Source organism: Limanda limanda, chromosome 6 (genome assembly GCF_963576545.1).
Source record: "Limanda limanda chromosome 6, fLimLim1.1, whole genome shotgun sequence".
Classification (NCBI taxonomy): Eukaryota; Metazoa; Chordata; class Actinopteri; order Pleuronectiformes; family Pleuronectidae; genus Limanda; species Limanda limanda.
Window position 1 is genome coordinate 8,709,090 of NC_083641.1, and position 19,727 is coordinate 8,728,816.

Below are 19,727 nucleotides of genomic sequence, written 5' to 3' on the forward strand. Positions count from 1 at the left end.
GTGGCCGTCAACTGGCAACCCGGGGGTTACAACTGGTCCCCCACAAATGATATCTGTCCCGCCAGATCGTTTCGATAATTTTATATATCCCACCACATTTTACTGCATATTGCCATGAAATTTGTTCAACATATTCATGTATACAGTTATCAGACTTTTTGGGAAAGACCATGCCACTAGAAGTTGTTGATTTGTTAATATACTTGTCTGTTTGGGCAGTGAGAGTGGTTCAGTGAATGTGGAGAAGACCGTCCCTGACACCATCACTAAATGGGCAGCCGGAGCATTCTGCGTCTCCTCTGTGGGCTTGGGCGTGGCGCCCAACATCGGACTGACTGCCTTCCAGCCATTCTTTGTCAGTCTCACCTTGCCCTACTCTGTCATCAGAGGGGAGGTCTTTACACTCAAAGCCACTGTCTTCAACTATCTCTCCAAATGCATTATGGTAAATATTTGAATGACAATGATGGATGGCATGACTTTCAGTTAGTTCCAAGTATGTTAAGATTGTCCGTGGGTAAGATTTATTCAAACTGTAATGGCTGTGAGCTCGTCAGGGATTACAGACATGGGATAAATAAAAGATTTTTCTAAATATTTAATGAACCTTGTGCCTTATACTTAACATATTTGAGCTCTGATGTATTTCTTGCCTGTCTGCAGGTGAATGTAACACTGGCTGAATCAGACCAGTACACTCTTAGAAACTGTGATGGCTGCCAGTACACTGTGTGTCTCTGTGGAGATGAGAGCAGGACCTTCTCATGGATCGTTACTCCAACCGCCCTTGGTATGGATCTTTTTTTTATATTTGTCGTGTTATTACAAATAATGTATGCTATATATTTATTCACGCCACACAATGAGCTTGCACTGTTAGAAGATCACTTTTTTTTTAACTGGACAACTCAACATGAATATTCCGTAAATAATAATTATTGACAGTTAGATTGAATTTATTACAATTCATATACATACAATAATCATGCTGAATTTTCATTCTGGTATCAAAATCAAAGTTTTAGAGACTTATTATAGTTCATTACATTAACCTTGATAATACGGCTGAGTGCAGTTTAACTTTAAAAACCATCAGTGTTGGAAAATACATTTACTCAATTACTGTTCTGATTCTGAAGTACTTCTACTGCAACTCTTTAATACTTGCTCCTGAGACAAAAATAGATTACCTTATACTCGGCCATACCTATATAATGGTGATAGTTGTTACTCACTTGACATATTGAATATTTTACTCAGAATATTTCATGAGTAAATGAAAAATGCAATGTCATAGATAAAACTACAGCATAAAGACATTAAATTATTTGAACTACTGGAAGTTACCTCAGCTTTATGCCCATGAAGAGCTTTGTGTACAAGGAGGAGGAAATGAAGAAACTGTATCAATGTGTTTAGAGCAGTTTTGAACGAGCTGAAGTATCTGTTTTTGGGGAGGCCAGTAAAAAGTGTTTCATATAAATCGGGTCAGTTAAAAATAAAGTAGTATTTCGACCAAAAGCCTAGTTGGACCTTGTTTTGATGATAGTTAGAGGATGTGATCAGACGATTGGCAGAGAATTGGTAAATTAAACCTTCATCCTCAGAGCAACTAAAGAAACCCGTCTAAATGTCCTTTTAGAATTAATTGAACATTGTCTCAATCTGTTTCAGTCAAAGCTCTCACAACTCTTATTACAGAGAAATTATCCAATTGTCTGTCGTCATTATCACCAGTAACACCATGTGCTTTGCATATCTTTAAGATGAAGACTGATGTTGTTCGTTAGGTCCAATTCAATGCTAGATACACTGCTGCAAAAAATTAAGGGTACACTTAATCTTCACAGTATGACTAGGGTTGCAAAGGGTTGGAAAGTGTCCGGTAAATTTCCGGAAACTTTCCGGAAACTTTCCACCGGAATATTAAGCACGGGAATTTTGGGAATTTTGAAAAAAAAAACAACTATGCAAATTAAACCCTAAGCAATAAAAACATCATTCAAAACTCTATTTTAAAGATGTATGGAATGCAGCACACGCTGCACGTTGAGTTTCAACCCTCCACTGTGCATTCTTCCATCACATGCACAGATAACTCCCAGCATCCTGCACGCTACAGCAGGGCTATTGAGGCCTGCTGTAGAGTGCAGGACTAGTCAGGTAAGTTTCGATGATATTACTGGGGAAAATATATGAGCATGCTGATTGAGGATTGTTCATCTGTTCATCTAGCCTATTTCCATTATAATTTATCCATCAATTGTAAAATATTTTTTCAGACTATTCCAATTGTTTGGCTAACTATTTATATCTCTGGCATTGCATGAGTGTTTTTTTACAAACTTTTTTCTCATCTTATTCTACAGAACAATGCCACGTGCACTATCTCATGTGTGGAGACATTTCACCCCATCCAATGTAGAAGGAAAGGCTGTGTACATTTGCAAATACTGTGCAAAGACCTATGTTAAGAATGACACAACGATGCAGAAGCATATAGTCAAGTGCCCAAAGTTTCCTCAGGGCTCAAATCAGCCTGTGACACAACAAAATGTTTATATTTATGTCTGTATATGACAAGGTAAATACAGTTAGTATAAATTACCCACAACATTTCCAGTTTATTCCCATTAATTCCCGTTAATTCCCGTATATTCCCGTATATTCCCATGGAAAGTTTCCAACTTTGAAAATTCCCGGAATTTTGCAACCCTAAGTATGACACCAAGTCAGTTCATCTTCAGGGATATCAATCTGTCCATTTAGAAAGCACAAGTGGTTGTGAATCAATTTCACCTGCTTTGGTGCAAATGAAAGTGACAACAAGTGCAATGGAGAGGCAGAGGCAAGACAACCCCCTAAAAGGAAATGGTTTTACATGTGGTGGCTACAGACAGTGGTTCTCTCCTTCTCTCTCCTGACTGATTCTTCTCTAGTTTCGTGTTCTGCTGGATACTTTGTCACTACTGGTAGCATGAGGCGGTAGCTGCAGCCCAGTCAGATTGCACAGGTTGTCCAGCTCCTCCAGGATGGAACATCTATCCATACATGCGGTCACAAGAAGTGTTGCTGTGTCTCCCAGCACAGTCTCAAGAGCATGGAGGAGACACCAGGAGACCGACAGTTACACAAGGAGAGCTGGACAGGGCAGTAGAAGGTCATCCACCCAGCAACAGGGCCGGTATCTGCTCCTTTGTGCAAAGAGGAACAGGAGGAGCACTGCCAGAGTCCTACAAAATGACCTCCAGCATGCTACTGGTGTGCATGTTTCAGACTCCATGACGACATGGCATGAGGGCCCGACGTCCTCTAGTTGGACCTGTGCTCTGCTGTTGGGTAAAATCCTCAGTGATTGTCAGACCTAACACTGGTGCAGTGGGCCCCTGGTTCCTCCTGGTGCAGGACAATGCCCGGCCTCATGTGGCCAGAGTGTGTTGGCAGCTCCTGGATGATGAAGGCATTGATGCCATTGACTGGCCCTCACTGTCCCCTGCCCTAAATCCAATAGAGCTATGAGACGTTAGGCATCGTCATGTTATGTATCATCTGACGCCGCCAAGTACCGCCACAGGAGTCCATGAGCTCACTGATGCCCTGATTCCCCCAGGACACCATCCCTGTCTCATCAGGAGCTGCAGGCACGTGCAGGCCACACACACTACTGAGTCACATTAAGAGTAGCCATGATGATGCAAGTTGGACCAGCCTGTGATTTAAATGTTTTACTATGCTTTTCAGTGTGGTTTTGAATCCAGCCCTGACTGGGTTGATGATTTAGTTTTTTTATTGACCGTTGTTGCGTCATTTTGTTCTCAACAAAATTATACAACGTGCATCAGTAAAGATTTTCAACATGAATAATTCGTTCATCAAGATCTGATGCCTGATTTAAGTGTTCCCCTAATTTTTTGGAGCAGTGTACTTTCAGTGATGAAGATAAAACAGAACAAGCTAATTAATCCCTGTTAAAGGCGCTGACAGCTGTTGTGTCTGCACTGCTGGAAGCAAAGACAGCCGTCTGTCGTCGTTACGCTGCCTGGGCTGAAGGCAGAGCGTTTCCATCAGCCTCCATCAGCCAGGATGGAGATGAAGCTCTTGTGAATGCCAAATTGCACTCTAACTCCCCCTTAGAGGAATGCTGACAATCACTTGTACTAACAAGTCAGGTAGTATCTCTGACGAAACACTCAGAAACCTCTCCCTCGGGGGCTGATCTGTACTTGTCCTCTGTGTGAAGGATTGTGGGCTGTGAGGGGAAGAAGGGAGGGGTGTGGGAGATGGAGCCGTATGGGAGAGAGGCGGCATAATAAGGCAACAAATGGGGATTAATGAGGGCAAATAAGACAGGAAGCAGGGGGAGGAAGTACAACACAAGAGAGGAGGGATGGAGGAAGAGTGTGGATAATGAGCTGGATTGAAAGCAGATGGGAAGTCATATTTGCCTCCGTGTGCAAAATGTGACTGTGACAGGGCAAGGGAGCTGTAACCAATCCTAGGCTTTCAGAATAAGGGCATGTTTGTTTGTGTGCACACAGGTGAGGTGAAACTGAAGGTGAGCGCCGAGGCCCTGAAGACTGACACACTGTGTGGCAACGAGGTGGCCACCGTCCCCGACGTGGGCGGAATCGACACGGTGGTCCGCACCCTGCTGGTGGAGGTCAGTGCCCGTCACCACATGACACTTGAGGCAGTTTGTCACAAGATTAGAGTTACCAATCCAACCACGGTTCTCTGAGTTTGATAAAGACAATCAGAAACACAGAGTTAAGCGGAATTCCATGTGCACGAATCAATTAAAATCAATGTTGATTTCTTGTGTCTCCGATAGGCTGAAGGAACACCACAGATGGTCAGTCACAACGCTCTCCTCTGCCCTGCAGGTGAGCGCTCACAGACAAGCAGCTATCAGAAAGACTCCAGGCAGGCGGCCATGTTGATCCTCTCGTTCAGAGAGCTCAAAAGATGCATGTTTAAACGCCATTCTGTTCTGGAGACCTACGTTCGTCTGGGTCAGAGGTTAAAGTTCTCAGAGATGTTTGTTTGGCATATCTTTACACTGATGCATTGACATTTAGCTCGTGATTTGTACCATGAGTGGTGATTTATTTTTTGCCTGACTGCAAATAATTTAATATTAAGATGAATTAATAGATATAATTAAATGTAAATGTACTGGTTGCCTAACTTTGAAATTGTTGGTTTGCTCAGACTAAACCTGTGCAAAGTAAAGGACGACAGACATATCCAAGAGACACCAGTGTTGAATCCTACATTAGAAATGTAATATCATGTTGTATGGACGTGATAAAGAAAACTCATTCCTCTTTCACCTCCAGTTTGTTTCATGTGTTGTGTTTTCTCTGTTGCCAGAAGGACCAGTGGAGAAGAAAATCTCTCTCCTGCTGCCTGAGATGTTTGTGGTTGGTTCAGCCAGGGCCTCCGTCTCTGTACTGGGTCAGTACCATCAAGATTCTTCCTCTCTGCTATCATGACCTCGTAGAGCCTACCTCTACCCTGTCACATAGAAAATGTGTACAGGATGAAATCCTCTACCTTCCTTTTTTTTGCTTCTGCAGGTGATCTGATGGGCCGGGCCATGAAGAACCTGGACAAGCTGCTGGCCATGCCGTACGGCTGTGGGGAGCAGAACATGGTGCTGTTCGCCCCCAACATCTTCATCCTCAACTACCTGCAAAGCACTGGTCAGCTGACCCAGGAGATTCGTGACAGGGCGACTCGCTTCCTGGAGAGCGGTGAGTGGTTAGGACCGCCTCTAAAGTCAGGAATGTCAGAGAAACGTATGAAATGGACTAGATTAGTGAAACTACTATTTGAAAAAAGTTGAATGCTTTATCCCATGGTTTCCTCTCTCATACCACCTTTCAAACAGCAGACCTGCGTATGACATGGCTCAACTCAACCTCTTTCCTCACTTTATTCAAGAGTCTTTCTCTCTGGAGCAGGATTTACTGATTTCATGTCTAGATTTTGTTAAATTTCCTTCTCTTCAGCTTTAGCTCTTCCTCTCTCAGCCACGCTGCGTTTGCGAGCATGTGAAATGATGCTATTGGATTTGTTTCTTCTGGGCTTGGATATTTTTTTTAATTCTCAAAAATTCCCCAACCAATAGGAGGCCAGGTGAAGTCACCAAGTAATTGTTGACCCTCACTGAACTAGAACTGTTAAGACTCTAGTCTACAGTGTGAATTACATGACTGATAAACATCTGGCCGACCACAGTCTTTCTGTGTTGAGTTTGCATGTTCTTCCCACGTCTGCATGGATTTACTCCCACAGTCCAAACGCACGCGGAGAGAGCAAATGATCTCTGTATGTCGGCCCTGTGATGTGTTCATGACCTGAACCTGCCTCTTGCCCAATGTCTGCTGGGATTGGCTCCAGCTCCCCAGCACGACCCCCAAACGATAACGGTTATAGATAACAAAATGGATGAATGGACTAAAAAACACGAGATTTACACTGAATGATATTGATACATTTATCAGGTATATTCATTGTCTTATTCCCCCAAGTGTACACTTTCTATTATTTCAGTATCATTTAATAAATTTACATTCCTGATAATAACCCCAGTTCTCCAAAGCTCCTGGTCAGCTTACGCAGGTGGACCCATACAGATGGACCCCTGACGTGGGGTTAACCCAGGTCACTGTGGCTCACTGAATACAGTTGAAATCGTCTGGTCTGGTCTGCATATTGCATCATTATCTGAGTATTTAACCCTTTTTTAAGGTGAATACCCAGTTTAATGCTAAAGGTCTTGTGGGATTGAAGGAGCCTAACAATGTTAATTTGACTTTTTGTGTTTGTGTGTCGTAGGATATCAGAGAGAGCTCACCTACAAACACGATGACGGCTCGTACAGCGCCTTCGGAAAGAGCGATGAGTCTGGAAACACCTGGTCAGTGGAAATACACACACTTGCTATTAGATGCTGCTCCGCGTGCGTGCACTACACAAAGGGATTGTTTGATTGTAATGACTTCAACAGTTAAATGTAGAGCAGCAGCTTCTCTAAGTAACAAATCAAAACTTTCCATTATTTAACTTGCACAACAATATTGAACATTTGAAACCAGTGACTAAATGTGTGTCATGACATTAACTCACACAAAATTGGATTATATATGTATTCTATATTGTTGTGATTTAGCAACACTTAAAACCGCATACATACACTCTAGAGGCTTTTAATTTCATCATACATTTTTGGATGTTTTTGAATGAGTATTTTATGATAATTTTAGTTTCTACATTGTAGTTGAGATTAAAGAATTTTAAAGAATTTAGCTAAATCAAGAGTCAAATTTAGATGAACGTTAAGGAAGCCCTTCTCTTAGACCTGACCTGTTTTTTACGTCATAAATATAACAACAAAAAATAATTAACTCATGAAAAATTTAAAAAAACCTTTATTTAGAGCTTTGCTGTTAAACAGAACGTTTCCCCTCAAATCTCACACTTCATTTGACGAGAAAATAGAAAATGACAAGTTGAAATGGTGGGAGTTAGACACGCGCGCGCACATACACACATCCACTCAGTGTCCTCTTTGGTGTTTGGCACCAGCAAGCATTCTAATAATTTTACTTTCTGAGGAAAATGCCAGAACATATTAATATTTTCATGTAATGGGCTTAAAGCACGGAGCCTGCGGGGATTCAACAAACCCTCTGCTGTTTTGAAAGGGTGCTGGGCAGTTTGGCAGTTGGTGTGTGTGGGTGTGTGTTTGTGATTAGGAGAAACTAGGGCTCTTAATTGTTCAATTACGCTAGAATTCCATCAGGATATTTGATGAAAATAGCCACATGCAGTGATTTAGAACTTTCAAACTTGTATTCGTGTGAGCAAATATATTCATGTGTATTGTTTATATACTGCTGCACTGAACTACGCAGATTCTCCGCACTTTCTCCGGAGGAGGTGCGTGTTTGAATGCAAATGCGAGAGGCTCTGGATTATCTACGGACTGTCTCTGCCTGGCCTGAAGCGTCAGACGCAATAATGAAAAAAAAAGACAAAAGGAATATCTCCTGGTGAAAAAGCAGTGATCAAGTGATCTCCGCAGCAGAATTAATTACCCTTAGTTACCCTCTGCCTGCTGCACAACCCCTCACCTGAATAATATGGAGGACTTGTGGCTGTTGTGAAAGCGTCTGTGCAGAGAAGCTCTCCCTGCGTTGGGCATGCAAACAAAAACTGCAGATAAAGTCTGCAGGTCAGGTCTAAAAGCAGCTTATGTAACATGAGGGAGTCGCTCAAATAAACAACTGCTGTTTCCCTCAATATGACTTTCTCAGGCATTGGTGGAGTAGGTGACTGAATATTGTGCTTGTTGTACATTCATCATAGCTTAAATACGAGTGTGGATCCCGCAAGAGGACAGAATGTGACAATGGTATTTCAATATTGTGTAAACAGCCTGTTGTACTGCCCCCAACTGGCCAAAAAACAATTGTAGTTTGAAATATTTGAATGATTTATCATTGTACAATTCATTGTGTAGTGCATCTTCCTTCAAAAGCCTGACTCATGAGTAGTTTTTGAAAACATTACCCAAACGTAAAGGCTGTGGATATTAAAATATCCCAGGAGATTCTCTGTCTGCTCAGAGGAAATGTGTCGTAGATGCAGCTCAGGCCAAACAACAATATGAATGATTTACTTTGTTCAAAAAATTTTTTGTGTTTATGTGCGTTTGATCTTCCAGGCTGACCTCTTTTGTGATGAAGTCCTTCGGGGGGGCGAGACCATACATTTTCGTGGATCCCAAACACATTATTGAAGCCAGGAGGTGGCTGGCATCACACCAGCAACCTGATGGATGCATCCGATCCGTCGGAAAGCTCTTCCACAACGGCATGAAGGTAATGAGCTGAGATTATATCATATATATTTTTTAACATGGTTTCATATTCCTGCTCTGGTGAATTGGTCCTGTAAAATAAAAATCACACAAGTATCTCAGTGTGAGGATTCGTTGGAATAGAGAAGAGTCTCATGGAGCTGTAAGTGTATGCAGAGACTGGAGGTTGCCCCGGGCCTGCAGGGCAACACACACACACACACACAGACGCACACACACACACGCAAGCACACACACACACAGAGCGAAGGAAATATCCCAAACAAATTATTTGTAGCCAAAAAAGCTCTGACAAGTGTGTCTGAGGAATCCACTGGGGGTTTGCCAGGGGAAGCCAGGTACCTGTCTTTTATTTTTTTATGTATGAAAATCTTTTTGTCAGCTGCGTACTGAGGATTATTAATATGTGTAAGTGTTCAAACGGTTTACAACTGTGATGAGCACGCCAGTCTAAAGCAAGTGCTAGTTGCACTACTTCTTCTTGTGTTCTAATTACATCAGAAATCCTTTTTTAATTAGTGAAACATCTTGTACCAAGACATGGTGTCCAATAAGATATGAGCGTATCTGCTCTGCTGCTACACACAAGATAAGAACTTCAAAACGAAATCCAAGTCTTTTCTGATAAATTTGGCTCAGTGGCAATAAAGACGCTGGTGACAACTTCAAATGACGTTTGGACGAGTAGAAGGACGAGTGTTTCATCATCATGTTTATTGCACAGGTTTCTGTTGAGTTTATATTCAATGCCCTGGTAGCCTGTGGGATAAAGACATCTGTCTTGAGCTGCACTGCTGTTTGAATCCAGACAGGGATCTGTGTTACATGTGCTGTAATGAAAATATACAAAGTCTAATTTTTTTATATTGACGTTGTTGTAAATATAGTAAATATTTCTAATGTGGGGAGAACTGCAGTAAAAGAGACAGTTTTTGATTTAGGAAATTTCAATGATCATTTGAATAGTGTATTATTTAGTGTTAGCTGAGGCTAGTCTTTAGTTACCTTAGAAGTTAGCATTCACCTCATTACGTTCTCTGTCTGTAGCACTGTCTGAGGCTTTTACTCTGAAACAATCAATGTTTTTCAGTTTAGCGAAAAGAAAAGCCAGGTTGGTAAGTTAGGGGACTGACGCTTCCTGTGTTTCCACAAGGGAGGAGTCAGCGATGACGTGTCCCTGACTGCTTACATCACCGCCGCCATGCTGGAGCTGAATACCAGCACCACGGTGAGTCTCATCCGACTCATCCGACTCATCCATCTCATCCGTCTCAGCTTCCCATGTTCAGGCTGGGTTGACCCCTCGCTGCTGGAGCTGTGGGTGTTCATGGGTTGACCTCATTTGAAATCTGTCTGATGAAATGTTTGTTTTAAAATCATCCTCAAAAAGTAGATTTTTAAAACTGCCTGTGCCGGGAGCCAATATTTATGTTAATTGAATTCGATATTTTTAGAATGCATAATTTTGATGATATATTTGTAGACAGGAAATTAAACTAAGGAGCATGTAAATATTCAGAAACTACCTGACATCTGTTTTATGATGTCTTCATTGATTACGACAAAAGTTGCTTTATGTTCAACTCCAGCGAGTCCAGTTTCTGGAAGCCTTCAGAGAAACTGGTTCATTCATTCTCTCTGTTATAACATGTGATGGAAATCTGGAGATACAAGAGGCTGGAAACACCAAAGTTATCTAAGTGTATTTAATAAGGGGATTTCTGCAGGAAGGATCAACACAGGGAGTCACAAAGATCTCAGAGTGAAGATGCAGGACAGTCAAATACAAGAGTCTTATATAGAAGGACTAAGGCTGTCTCTCTCAGCCAATCCAGACTGGTTCTGTAGGCACAGGGAGAGAGCTATCAGACAACACAGACAACAGATTTACATGTTTTTCCTTTGGAGATAAGCAGACATACATTCAGTTATTTGGGGAGTCTAAAGGGTCTAACAGTTTTCAGGTCATACACAGTTCAGGCCATTAAAACAGTCCAGGTCATAAACTATTTGAACAGTTTGTATATGTATGTAGAAAGGTCATAAAAGCCTTTAGACAGAGCTACAAAAAATTACTTTCCAACTACAACATAGGTTTCACACATACTTAGTTAATTTTTCCATTACAAACACATGCTCCAGTGCACTGCTTATCTCTGTCTTTGCTGGCTGTTTGACAGGATCCCATCATGCAGAAGTGTCTGAGCTGTCTGAAGGGAGCAGTGGCCGGTCAGATGAACAACCTGTACACCACAGCCCTGCTCGCGTACACCTTCTCTCTGGCTGGAGACCAGGACATGAGGAGCAAGCTCATCACATACCTGCACCAGAAGTCCAGCACAGAGGGTAACGCAGTGAAACCAGCACCACGCGCACTACTTCTTCTGTATTTCACAATTTTCCTGCCCCAATTGAGCAGCATGAACCCTGACACACGTTTTTGTCACTACAGATTTAACACAAAACACATTATGGAAATAAATGAAATCCTGAAAACGGTTGGCGTTGTAGTTGAAGTGGCTGTAAAATGTACACATATTGAAATGTTTAAAATGACAGATACAAATATGAAAAAAAGCAAATTGAATGACGCTGAAGTGACTATATAACTGAAAGGAGTTGAGGGGGCAGTTGAAGTGTTGATGGTAAACTGTCTTGTAAACAGTGGTTAGATGAATTAACCCTGAAAGCTAAGGTTATAAAAAGTGCAACAGTGGAAGCTTTGGATTTTTCAACGTAGGTTTGATCATTTGCTTCTGAAACACTTTTTTCATCTTGTTTGTTGTTGCGAGAGAGCATCTCTGTAATCCACTATAGAGTTTAGAGAACTTCTGTGGGCAGTAGACCTACATGAAGACATGAACCAGCTAACGGATGATTCTTCTGTGGGGACTGACAGCGGGCAGCCGTCACTGGGTCCGAGCCGGGGCCTCAGACAAAGGCCTGGACTCTCTGGAGGTGGAGATGACCTCCTACGTGCTGCTGGCTCTGCTCTCAGGTCCCAGCATGCCTGACTTCGGGTTGGACTACTCCTCCAGCATCGTCCGCTGGCTCGCTCAGAAGCAGAACCCATACGGCGGCTTCTCTTCCACGCAGGTATGACAGACGACACGCAACACCGGTGGTTTACGGGAAACTCTTGACCCTTAATTGACTCTAACAACACGTTGACCCTTCTTCCTCAGGACACGGTGGTGGCCCTTCAGGCACTTTCTATGTACGGAGCTGCCACCTACAGCCAGGAGGGCAGCACGGCAGTGAAAGTGACATCATTAGGGGGCCTGAGCAAAGGGTTCACGGTGAATCAGAGCAACAGGCTGCTGCTCCAGGAGGAGAAGCTGGATGACATCCCTGGAGAGTACACAGTGCAGGCCCAGGGACAGAGCTGTGTGCTGGCACAGGTACAGAAGTCAATGGTGAAGGAGAAATGAAAAAGGGAAATGATTGGGTGGTAGAGCTCGTACCACTAACGAGGCTGAGTCCTGCAGCCACCCAGGACCTTTAGTGCTTGTCATCACTTCTGCTACAGGAGCCTCTGTCTGTCCGGACAAAACAGGAGGGCTGAAGTAGCCCCAATACGTGTCTGCTTGTCCCTCCTCTTCTGCTTACCAGGGGCGTTGCCTGTCTTGGGCGTTTTTTGTTTAGCCAAAGAATTATTTGTCGACCGCCACGTTCGCCACTGAGTCACTTGGCAACTGAACATCGACCAGCAGTGAATATGCCCGGTCACACTGGCTGCGTGAGTGACGCATGTGGGACGAGGACATCTTGCTTTGCTTTTCTGTGTTGTCCTTGTTGTGATTGGGTCTGAGCAGAGACTTGCCTGCTGGTCACGTGACAAACATTTAATCTCAACTTTTTTGTACCATTTTGCTGAGGTTTCAGGTCTGAAATATTAAAATTGACCTACACCTGACACCGTCAGACGCAGTCTAGTTGACAGTAGTTAGTTTTAAAGTAAAAGTAGTTGTTTGACCGGTTATTATTTAATTTTATTAAGCTCTATGACATCATTGGATCATTTATACCAAAGCAGATGTGCAAGCAGCAAGTGAAGCTACAGTAAAATACATGAACAGTTTCATATACAGGCACGTTAGGTATATCGTGAGAGCTTGTTTCTTTCCTTGAATTGAGGAGAGATACTGGATCATTGAAGCGAAGAATGTTGGAAACCACTGGTTTAGTCTTTCACAATGTTTTTTATCAGCTATCTATTGTTTAAACTCTTAATTTTGAAGGATCTAAAGGTATCTAATAAATACAAGGGAGTATAATATACAATAATTCTCTCTGAATTGAATCGGAGTAGAAGGATGAAGTGGCTTGAAGTAGACAAACCTGTACCCAGTGCAGGGGGGGCTTCAGCAGAGCAACTCCTGACATTTCACCTCCTGCTCAGTGGGAGTTTGAATTGAAATGAACCTCAATCACGTGTTAGTGACACACACTCTGGACACTAGAGGTTTTCTTCACTGTGATATGTTGATGAGTGTGCACAGATGTTTGTGACATTCTATCTCTGCACAGATTTCCATGCATTACAACATCCCCCCTCCCCCGGACTTCTCCGCCTTCAACATCTCTAGTAGCATCATGACCAAGTGTAATGCCACCAGACCCCAGCTCATCCTCTTTGTGCGTGTCAGGTAGGTGTCGGTGTGTGTTTGATGATTATTTTGCTACAGATTTCATGTATTTAATTTTTTTTAACTAATCAGATGTCATTGGTTGATAATCTTCAATTTAGTTTTCTGCAAACTTCTTATTTTCAGTTTTTTTTATTTAAAGAATGTATCCAACTATTTATTTTGGTTTTAGATTTTTGAGCCTCTTTCTCATAATGACAAACAACTCCACCTCAGTCAACTTTGACCCACATGTGAGATCTTTAGTCCATGAGCATTTGAGACGACACACAACCAACCCAGAATGTCCAATATCGGCACTTTAAAGTTTTTTTTTCTTCCATAGTTATTGTTATCTAGACTTAGACCTGCTAAAATTAATAAATGATAACTTTCATGTTGTATTAATTTTTGTATTTCAAATTTGATCTACTGAAGCATAGAGCTAGTACAACAAGAAAAGCTATATTATATTAAGCAGTTAGTGTGTGTGTTTGCAGGTACCAGGGCAGGAGAGAGGAAACCAACATGGTGATCGTCAACATCAAGCTGTTGTCTGGCTACATCCTGGATAAGAGCTCCCTGGGCCCGGTCAGTCAGTCAACAGAGGCAGCAGTTTACACACTGAGCCGTTAGGGACACATACTGTTTGTGTTGGTGTTGTGTTGTTGATCACGTTAAAATGATTCGCTGAGTGTGTGCTGTCTGTCTCTGTGCTGCTGCAGCTGAAGAACGACCGCTCAGTGAAACGTGTGGATGTGGAGGAAGGATACATCAACATCTACCTAGATGGGGTAAGAAGCTGTGTGTGTGTCGTGTGTGTCATGTGTGTGTGATGAGAAAGGTCTGTTCTGTAATATTAGTATTAGTGAACCGGTACATTTTCATTGTCCATATTTGAGTTAAAAGTGTAAATAGTAAAACTGAATTTCATCAGCAGCCTGATTTGTGTGTGTGTGTGTGTGTGTGTGTGTGTGTGTGTGTGTGTGTGTGTGTGTGTGTGTGTGTGTGTGTGTGTGTGTGTGTGTGTGTGTGTGTGTGTGTGTGTGTGTGTGTGTGTGTGTGTGTGTGTGTGTGTGTGTGTGTGTGTGTGTGTGTGTGTGTGTGTGTGCAGCTGAAGAAGGACGACACAACGCTCCTCAGTGTGACTCTGGAGGAGGATATTCCTGTGAGGAACCTGAAGCCAGCTGTGGTCAAAGTCTATGATTACTACCAGACAAGTAAGAACCTCTTAAACATCATTTTCTCTTCGTTCCTCATGTATCCGTTTCCTTCACTTTAAAGCCGTTTTCATGTCCTCTGGAGGAACTTTCTCCAGAGGTTTAGTTTAGATTCTCCACTCAGTCCAACACAGCAACAAATCCTCCGCAGCATTCAGGTGAGGGCTAGTGCAGAGGCAGGATTTCTCATTTGTATATTCTGCTGCGGAGATCCCATGTTTTGTTTACAGCACATGGACACTTAAGTCCTCTTTTGACCATGTGGTCCGGATCTTCTACGCACGTCTCTCTGTTATTTTCATCCTGAGGTGTTTGTATTCCTTTTGTCTTTTCTTTTTTGCATCTGTTGCATCTTCAACTCGACCAGGGTGACTCTTGTGGAGGATCTCCTGCTGTTCTCTCACATACAATCCACTGGACTTTTTGCAGGCCTCTCCATTGGCTCTTTCATGTCACTCACATCGTTTTAATGATTGGTTTTGTTTGCATTTACAGGTGATGAGGCAGTTACTGACTACACATCCCCCTGCGCAGAGGGTAAGTGCAGAAAGTAGATTGCATGTCTCACAGCGAGCTTATCATTTACTTGTTCTACCTCCTTATTTTTGGTCCTGTGAACCTGATATCTCATGAACGAAGAAAATCCACAAACTGAAAGGTCCCTTTAAAGAATTTATTTGCCACAGATGTTATGAGCACGAGGCTCCATCTTCAACCTCAGACTTCTGATGAAGAACATAAACCCCCTTAAATGCCCATAATCCATTTTGAACAAATCACGTGATGTGTCAGCAATACAGAATAAATATACATATATATATATATTATTTCAGGGGGTCAAAGGTCCCTGTGGCCTCATGTGAAATAATGAACACATGGAAGGAGGAACTCAGAAACTCATTTGAACCTTAAAAATCACAAATCCTGCTTCATAGTACGGGTCCCAGGTCAAACAATGGACCGTCTGCTGTGTTCTTCTTATACTGACTTTGAAAGCAGATGTAACACATGTGTAGTTTAAATATGAATAACACAGTTTTCTCTGCAGGTGACAGCATCAACCAGCTGTAAAACATCCACCTGGAACTCTGCTGCGTCCTGACAGGACCTCTGTCAGCTAGAGGAACACTGTGTTAGAGAAAGAAACCTCTAGATGTTTATTCTCCTTTTAAACATTTCTAGCTTTTTCAATGAGTGAATCCAACTTTTTGTGTAATTTTAGGAAAACATTTTAACTTTTTTGCTTTTCCTTTTTGTTCTACTTCCTGGTATTGGCTTGTCCTCTCAGTAGTCACTGCTTCTCTCTCTCTCTCAACACTGGAACCTTTATTATAACCCACTGAATTCAAGAAAAGCAGACAACACTCTGTAACAGCTCTGTTTTTAATAGATTTGACAAAATCCATATTATTCATACCTGAAAGTGACGCATGAGACCTACAGGGTACCAAGAACACAGTATGGTCCGAGTAGTGTGTATGTGTGTGTATGAAACAGGAACTACTTTCTAGAAATAAAAGTACAGTCACGTGAGTTCTAAGTGAGTATTTCTGTGTTCTGCTGTAGCAGTAATAAAAAAAGGTAGATTGATACATCACTACCATACAATTTAAAATGTAACTGACTGACAATAAAATTTCTAAAATGACAAAAATAAGTAAAAATTGTACTTGTTTTCATACAATACTGTTTCATTTCAATAGTAAGATCATGTTTTTATGATTCAGGCATCCTCTACAGTATATTTAGATTCCTTTCTTTTCAACATATATAACAGTAATGTATATACCATCTACTATCAACAGACATGATTTAACAGCCTTGCCAGTGTTGAATAGTTTGGTTTGAACATGTTAAAAAGGCAAGGGGGACAGAATATATTAAGGTCTTCTACTTCATGTTCTAGAAGTAAACATGTCACTACCTCAGGCACCACAATCATAAATTATCATTACTGTACCGACACATGAAACACAACAAAGGTTCCACATGCTCCATAAATCACAGCGTCAGGTCTGTCCTCTGCTTCGACACAGCAGAGCACAGCATCCGGGATCTGTCCCACCACAAACCCATACACAAGGTGACGCCTGGTGGCGCCGGGCGAGCTCCATCGGGTACAGTCTGTTAAAGCTGACGATGCAAGGCTTTATTTATCCGTCCTCGTGCACACAGGCCTCCGCTCACAGTGGGGATTCAAAACAGGAAGTGACATTTTGCAGAGTTTGGTCAAGTTATTTTCTGATGGTATTTAATAATGCTGCAGTAAATTAAAGTAGATCATTTGTTGTTTTTAAGGGAAAAAAACAAAATTTACTTAAATAATATACTGTAGTAAATGCAGCTAATACAGGCAGCAGTCTTTTGCAAAAACAAATTAGGCAAAGTACATTACTTGTTAACTGCAATAATGAAAGTAAAAAAATATGAGAAATATTTGTCTAAGTTCATGGTTCTTTTCCACGTTCCAGCTGGTTTAGTCGCAGGAACAAGATATATCAGACTTTTAGTCTTTGGTTTGGGTCAAGAGAACAATATACCACATCCTTCAAATCACCACTTTGCAGCAGACTGAAGTTGATAACATGACAGATCTCATCAGGGTTATTTAACTGTTTGTTAAGACTGACCAAGACTCCTCCTGGCTGGTGAGTGACTGACAACTTAAACTGGGGAAATGCTCATTTAAAAACACATTTTGTGTATTCAGGGCTTTAAATAAATGCTGATCCCAATGTGATCAGCGCCTCTGATATCTCGGCCTGTAATAATGCTACAGGGAGAGGTTCCCATTATAAAGAAGTTAACCCCATGCATATCTGTCCACACGGCATTACAGCTCAGAAATGCATTTTGATGCATTCAAATGGTTGTATCCTTCCAGTGAGACTGTGCTGGACTCTGACACTTCAGTAACGACACGTAGTCAAGGCACAGTTCTGAATTGCATTAGTCCGTATTGGTGACCGTGTGCGGTCCTGTGTGAGAGTGGTCTCTGTAGCGCCCTCTAGGGGTTGTTGCTTTAGGCTGGCAGTGATAATGGCAGCATCCCGGCTGTGTGGTCGCATCAAGTTGGTGAAAGGCTACTTGGAAAACAGTCAAGTTTCTATTAGTGTGTTTGTGTGCACACGTGGACATGCAGTTTGCACCTGGAGGTGGTGACATGATGGCGTCATACAGACACAATGGGATATTCCTGTTCAACATATTCACAAGGACACCAAGAATGTGGCAGCTATGGTTTAACCAATATACAGTTGTTGGTGTTTTTGGGTAGTCGACCTCGGCTGATTCCTCCGCCTCGTGATTGACCACTTTTTAAAAAAATAAAATTATTTAGATTTTTAGAAAGATGGAAGATCTTGAGAATATTCCAGCTCCAATTGAGGCATGTCTCATCGTAGTTTCACATTTGGATAACACGCTCATTTTCTTTCTTTAGAATAAGATATTAATAACCCTTGTGTGTGAGTGTAGGCTAAATATGGTGCTTTTGCAAACAGGCAATTAGCTTTAGCTCAGAACAAAAAAGTAAAAGGTGGAAAAGCTTAGTCTGTCTCTGTCCAAATATTCCAATATTTCCAAATAAGGCTAATTGGTGTGTTTTAGAGCCAGACTTTATCCTACGCTAAGCTAATCGTCTTGTGCCTCCTAGAAAGCAAATGAGCGCTTCATTTATCCTTTAATGCGACAATCCACACAGGCTTCTGTCAAACTCCATATTGGAAAAACCAGAGCATGAACTCCTGAGCTGTAGTGGGTCCAAGTCTAACAAAATGGCTCAAATTACTTTGTTGTATGTGAAATAAAATAAATTGGGTGAATCTCCGGGTACCTTCATTATAGCTGAAATTGATTTTATGTCAATCTACAGGAGCAGCAGTGGGTTGAAGTGACTGCTGTGCACATGGAGGAAGCAGTGCTTTACTGTGTCACTGGACTCGGAGATCATCCCCCGCTGACTGACTGATTTCTTTCATAATTTATAGATTTTTACAACATTTTGAATACAACTCTTTCAAATATATTTTTTAAAACGCTTCCACCCCATGACGATTCTTTCAAACTCTTTCTGTCTAAACTCAGCATATTCGTGATGGAACAAACAAAACATTGGCATTATGTCATTTGGCAATTTTCTCAAAAAGTAAAAAAAAAGAAGAGTAAAACGAAACAAATAATACAAAAGGTTCAACAAACGGTAACTACAAGATCTCCATTTGGCAATATAGAAAGGCTTTTGAAACGTCTCTGACAGGTATACATTTTGGTTTATATACAATAGTGTGTGTAGGTGTGTGTGTGTCCTTCAAGGGCTCCCTTTTTAAATCCAAACAGAACGACATAGAAAATGTTGAGGTGAACATCTACATGGTAAAATCAAACTGTGAGATTAAAAATGAGTAACAAACAAGGCGCTGTGTCTGCTGTGGACTTGAAACAGGGAGGTCCTGTAGAGTCTGTCCCTGCCGAAACTATTTGCTCATCACCTGTACTCTGACCACTGTGCCACCACGTGTCCCTTAGTTCATGAACTGTGTGTATCCCTCGGCTCCTGTGACGATAACATCCATCCAGATCCTCATGGCCTCTGCTGAGGGGGCCACCATGTAGTAGAGCCGGTCGTGGGTCTTCACGCAGAAGGTCAGCGAGGTGTTGGGGCTCTGAAGGAGGAGAAAAAGAAAAATAAGATGAGAACACTGCTGCACTCCCAAAACCCACCGATTATTTTTACAAAACTATTCAGACCCCTTAGTTGTTGCTTTATTGTGATGTGGAGGTAATTTTTTAAAGACATAAATGGGGCAACTGCGACAGTTCACAAAAGGTCCATTTAATGTGCTTTGTTTTCGGCAATACATGGCTCAAAAACCCAGAATAACAATGGACATTTCGCGAACTGAAGTAGCTTCTCCATCAGGTACATTGTACCACTTATTTACACTCCAACATTTAGAAACATAGGATCCAGATTGAAAAATAATGGAA

General features: G+C 41.8%; 2 protein-coding genes across 2 annotated transcripts in view; one reads left to right on the plus strand and one right to left on the minus strand.

The window, feature by feature from the left end:
* Positions 1 to 16,271, plus strand: part of LOC133003128 (alpha-2-macroglobulin) — a 31,559-nt gene extending 15,288 nt beyond the window's left edge. Inside the window, exons 19-36 of the mRNA XM_061072739.1 lie at positions 220 to 445; positions 664 to 790; positions 4,539 to 4,660; positions 4,832 to 4,883; positions 5,374 to 5,457; positions 5,580 to 5,756; positions 6,844 to 6,925; positions 8,735 to 8,891; positions 10,044 to 10,118; positions 11,071 to 11,236; positions 11,790 to 11,986; positions 12,076 to 12,291; positions 13,421 to 13,539; positions 14,019 to 14,109; positions 14,244 to 14,312; positions 14,633 to 14,738; positions 15,234 to 15,275; positions 15,787 to 16,271. Of these exons, the coding sequence (XP_060928722.1) occupies positions 220 to 445; positions 664 to 790; positions 4,539 to 4,660; positions 4,832 to 4,883; positions 5,374 to 5,457; positions 5,580 to 5,756; positions 6,844 to 6,925; positions 8,735 to 8,891; positions 10,044 to 10,118; positions 11,071 to 11,236; positions 11,790 to 11,986; positions 12,076 to 12,291; positions 13,421 to 13,539; positions 14,019 to 14,109; positions 14,244 to 14,312; positions 14,633 to 14,738; positions 15,234 to 15,275; positions 15,787 to 15,809 (2,131 nt within the window). The 3' untranslated portion in view covers positions 15,810 to 16,271. The remainder of the gene's footprint in view (positions 1 to 219; positions 446 to 663; positions 791 to 4,538; positions 4,661 to 4,831; positions 4,884 to 5,373; positions 5,458 to 5,579; positions 5,757 to 6,843; positions 6,926 to 8,734; positions 8,892 to 10,043; positions 10,119 to 11,070; positions 11,237 to 11,789; positions 11,987 to 12,075; positions 12,292 to 13,420; positions 13,540 to 14,018; positions 14,110 to 14,243; positions 14,313 to 14,632; positions 14,739 to 15,233; positions 15,276 to 15,786) is intronic.
* The window catches only part of phldb1b (pleckstrin homology-like domain, family B, member 1b), a 70,444-nt gene continuing 66,819 nt past the window's right edge, over positions 16,103 to 19,727 (minus strand). Inside the window, exon 18 of the mRNA XM_061072740.1 lies at positions 16,103 to 19,402. Coding sequence (XP_060928723.1) covers positions 19,262 to 19,402 — 141 coding nt within the window. The 3' untranslated portion in view covers positions 16,103 to 19,261. The remainder of the gene's footprint in view (positions 19,403 to 19,727) is intronic.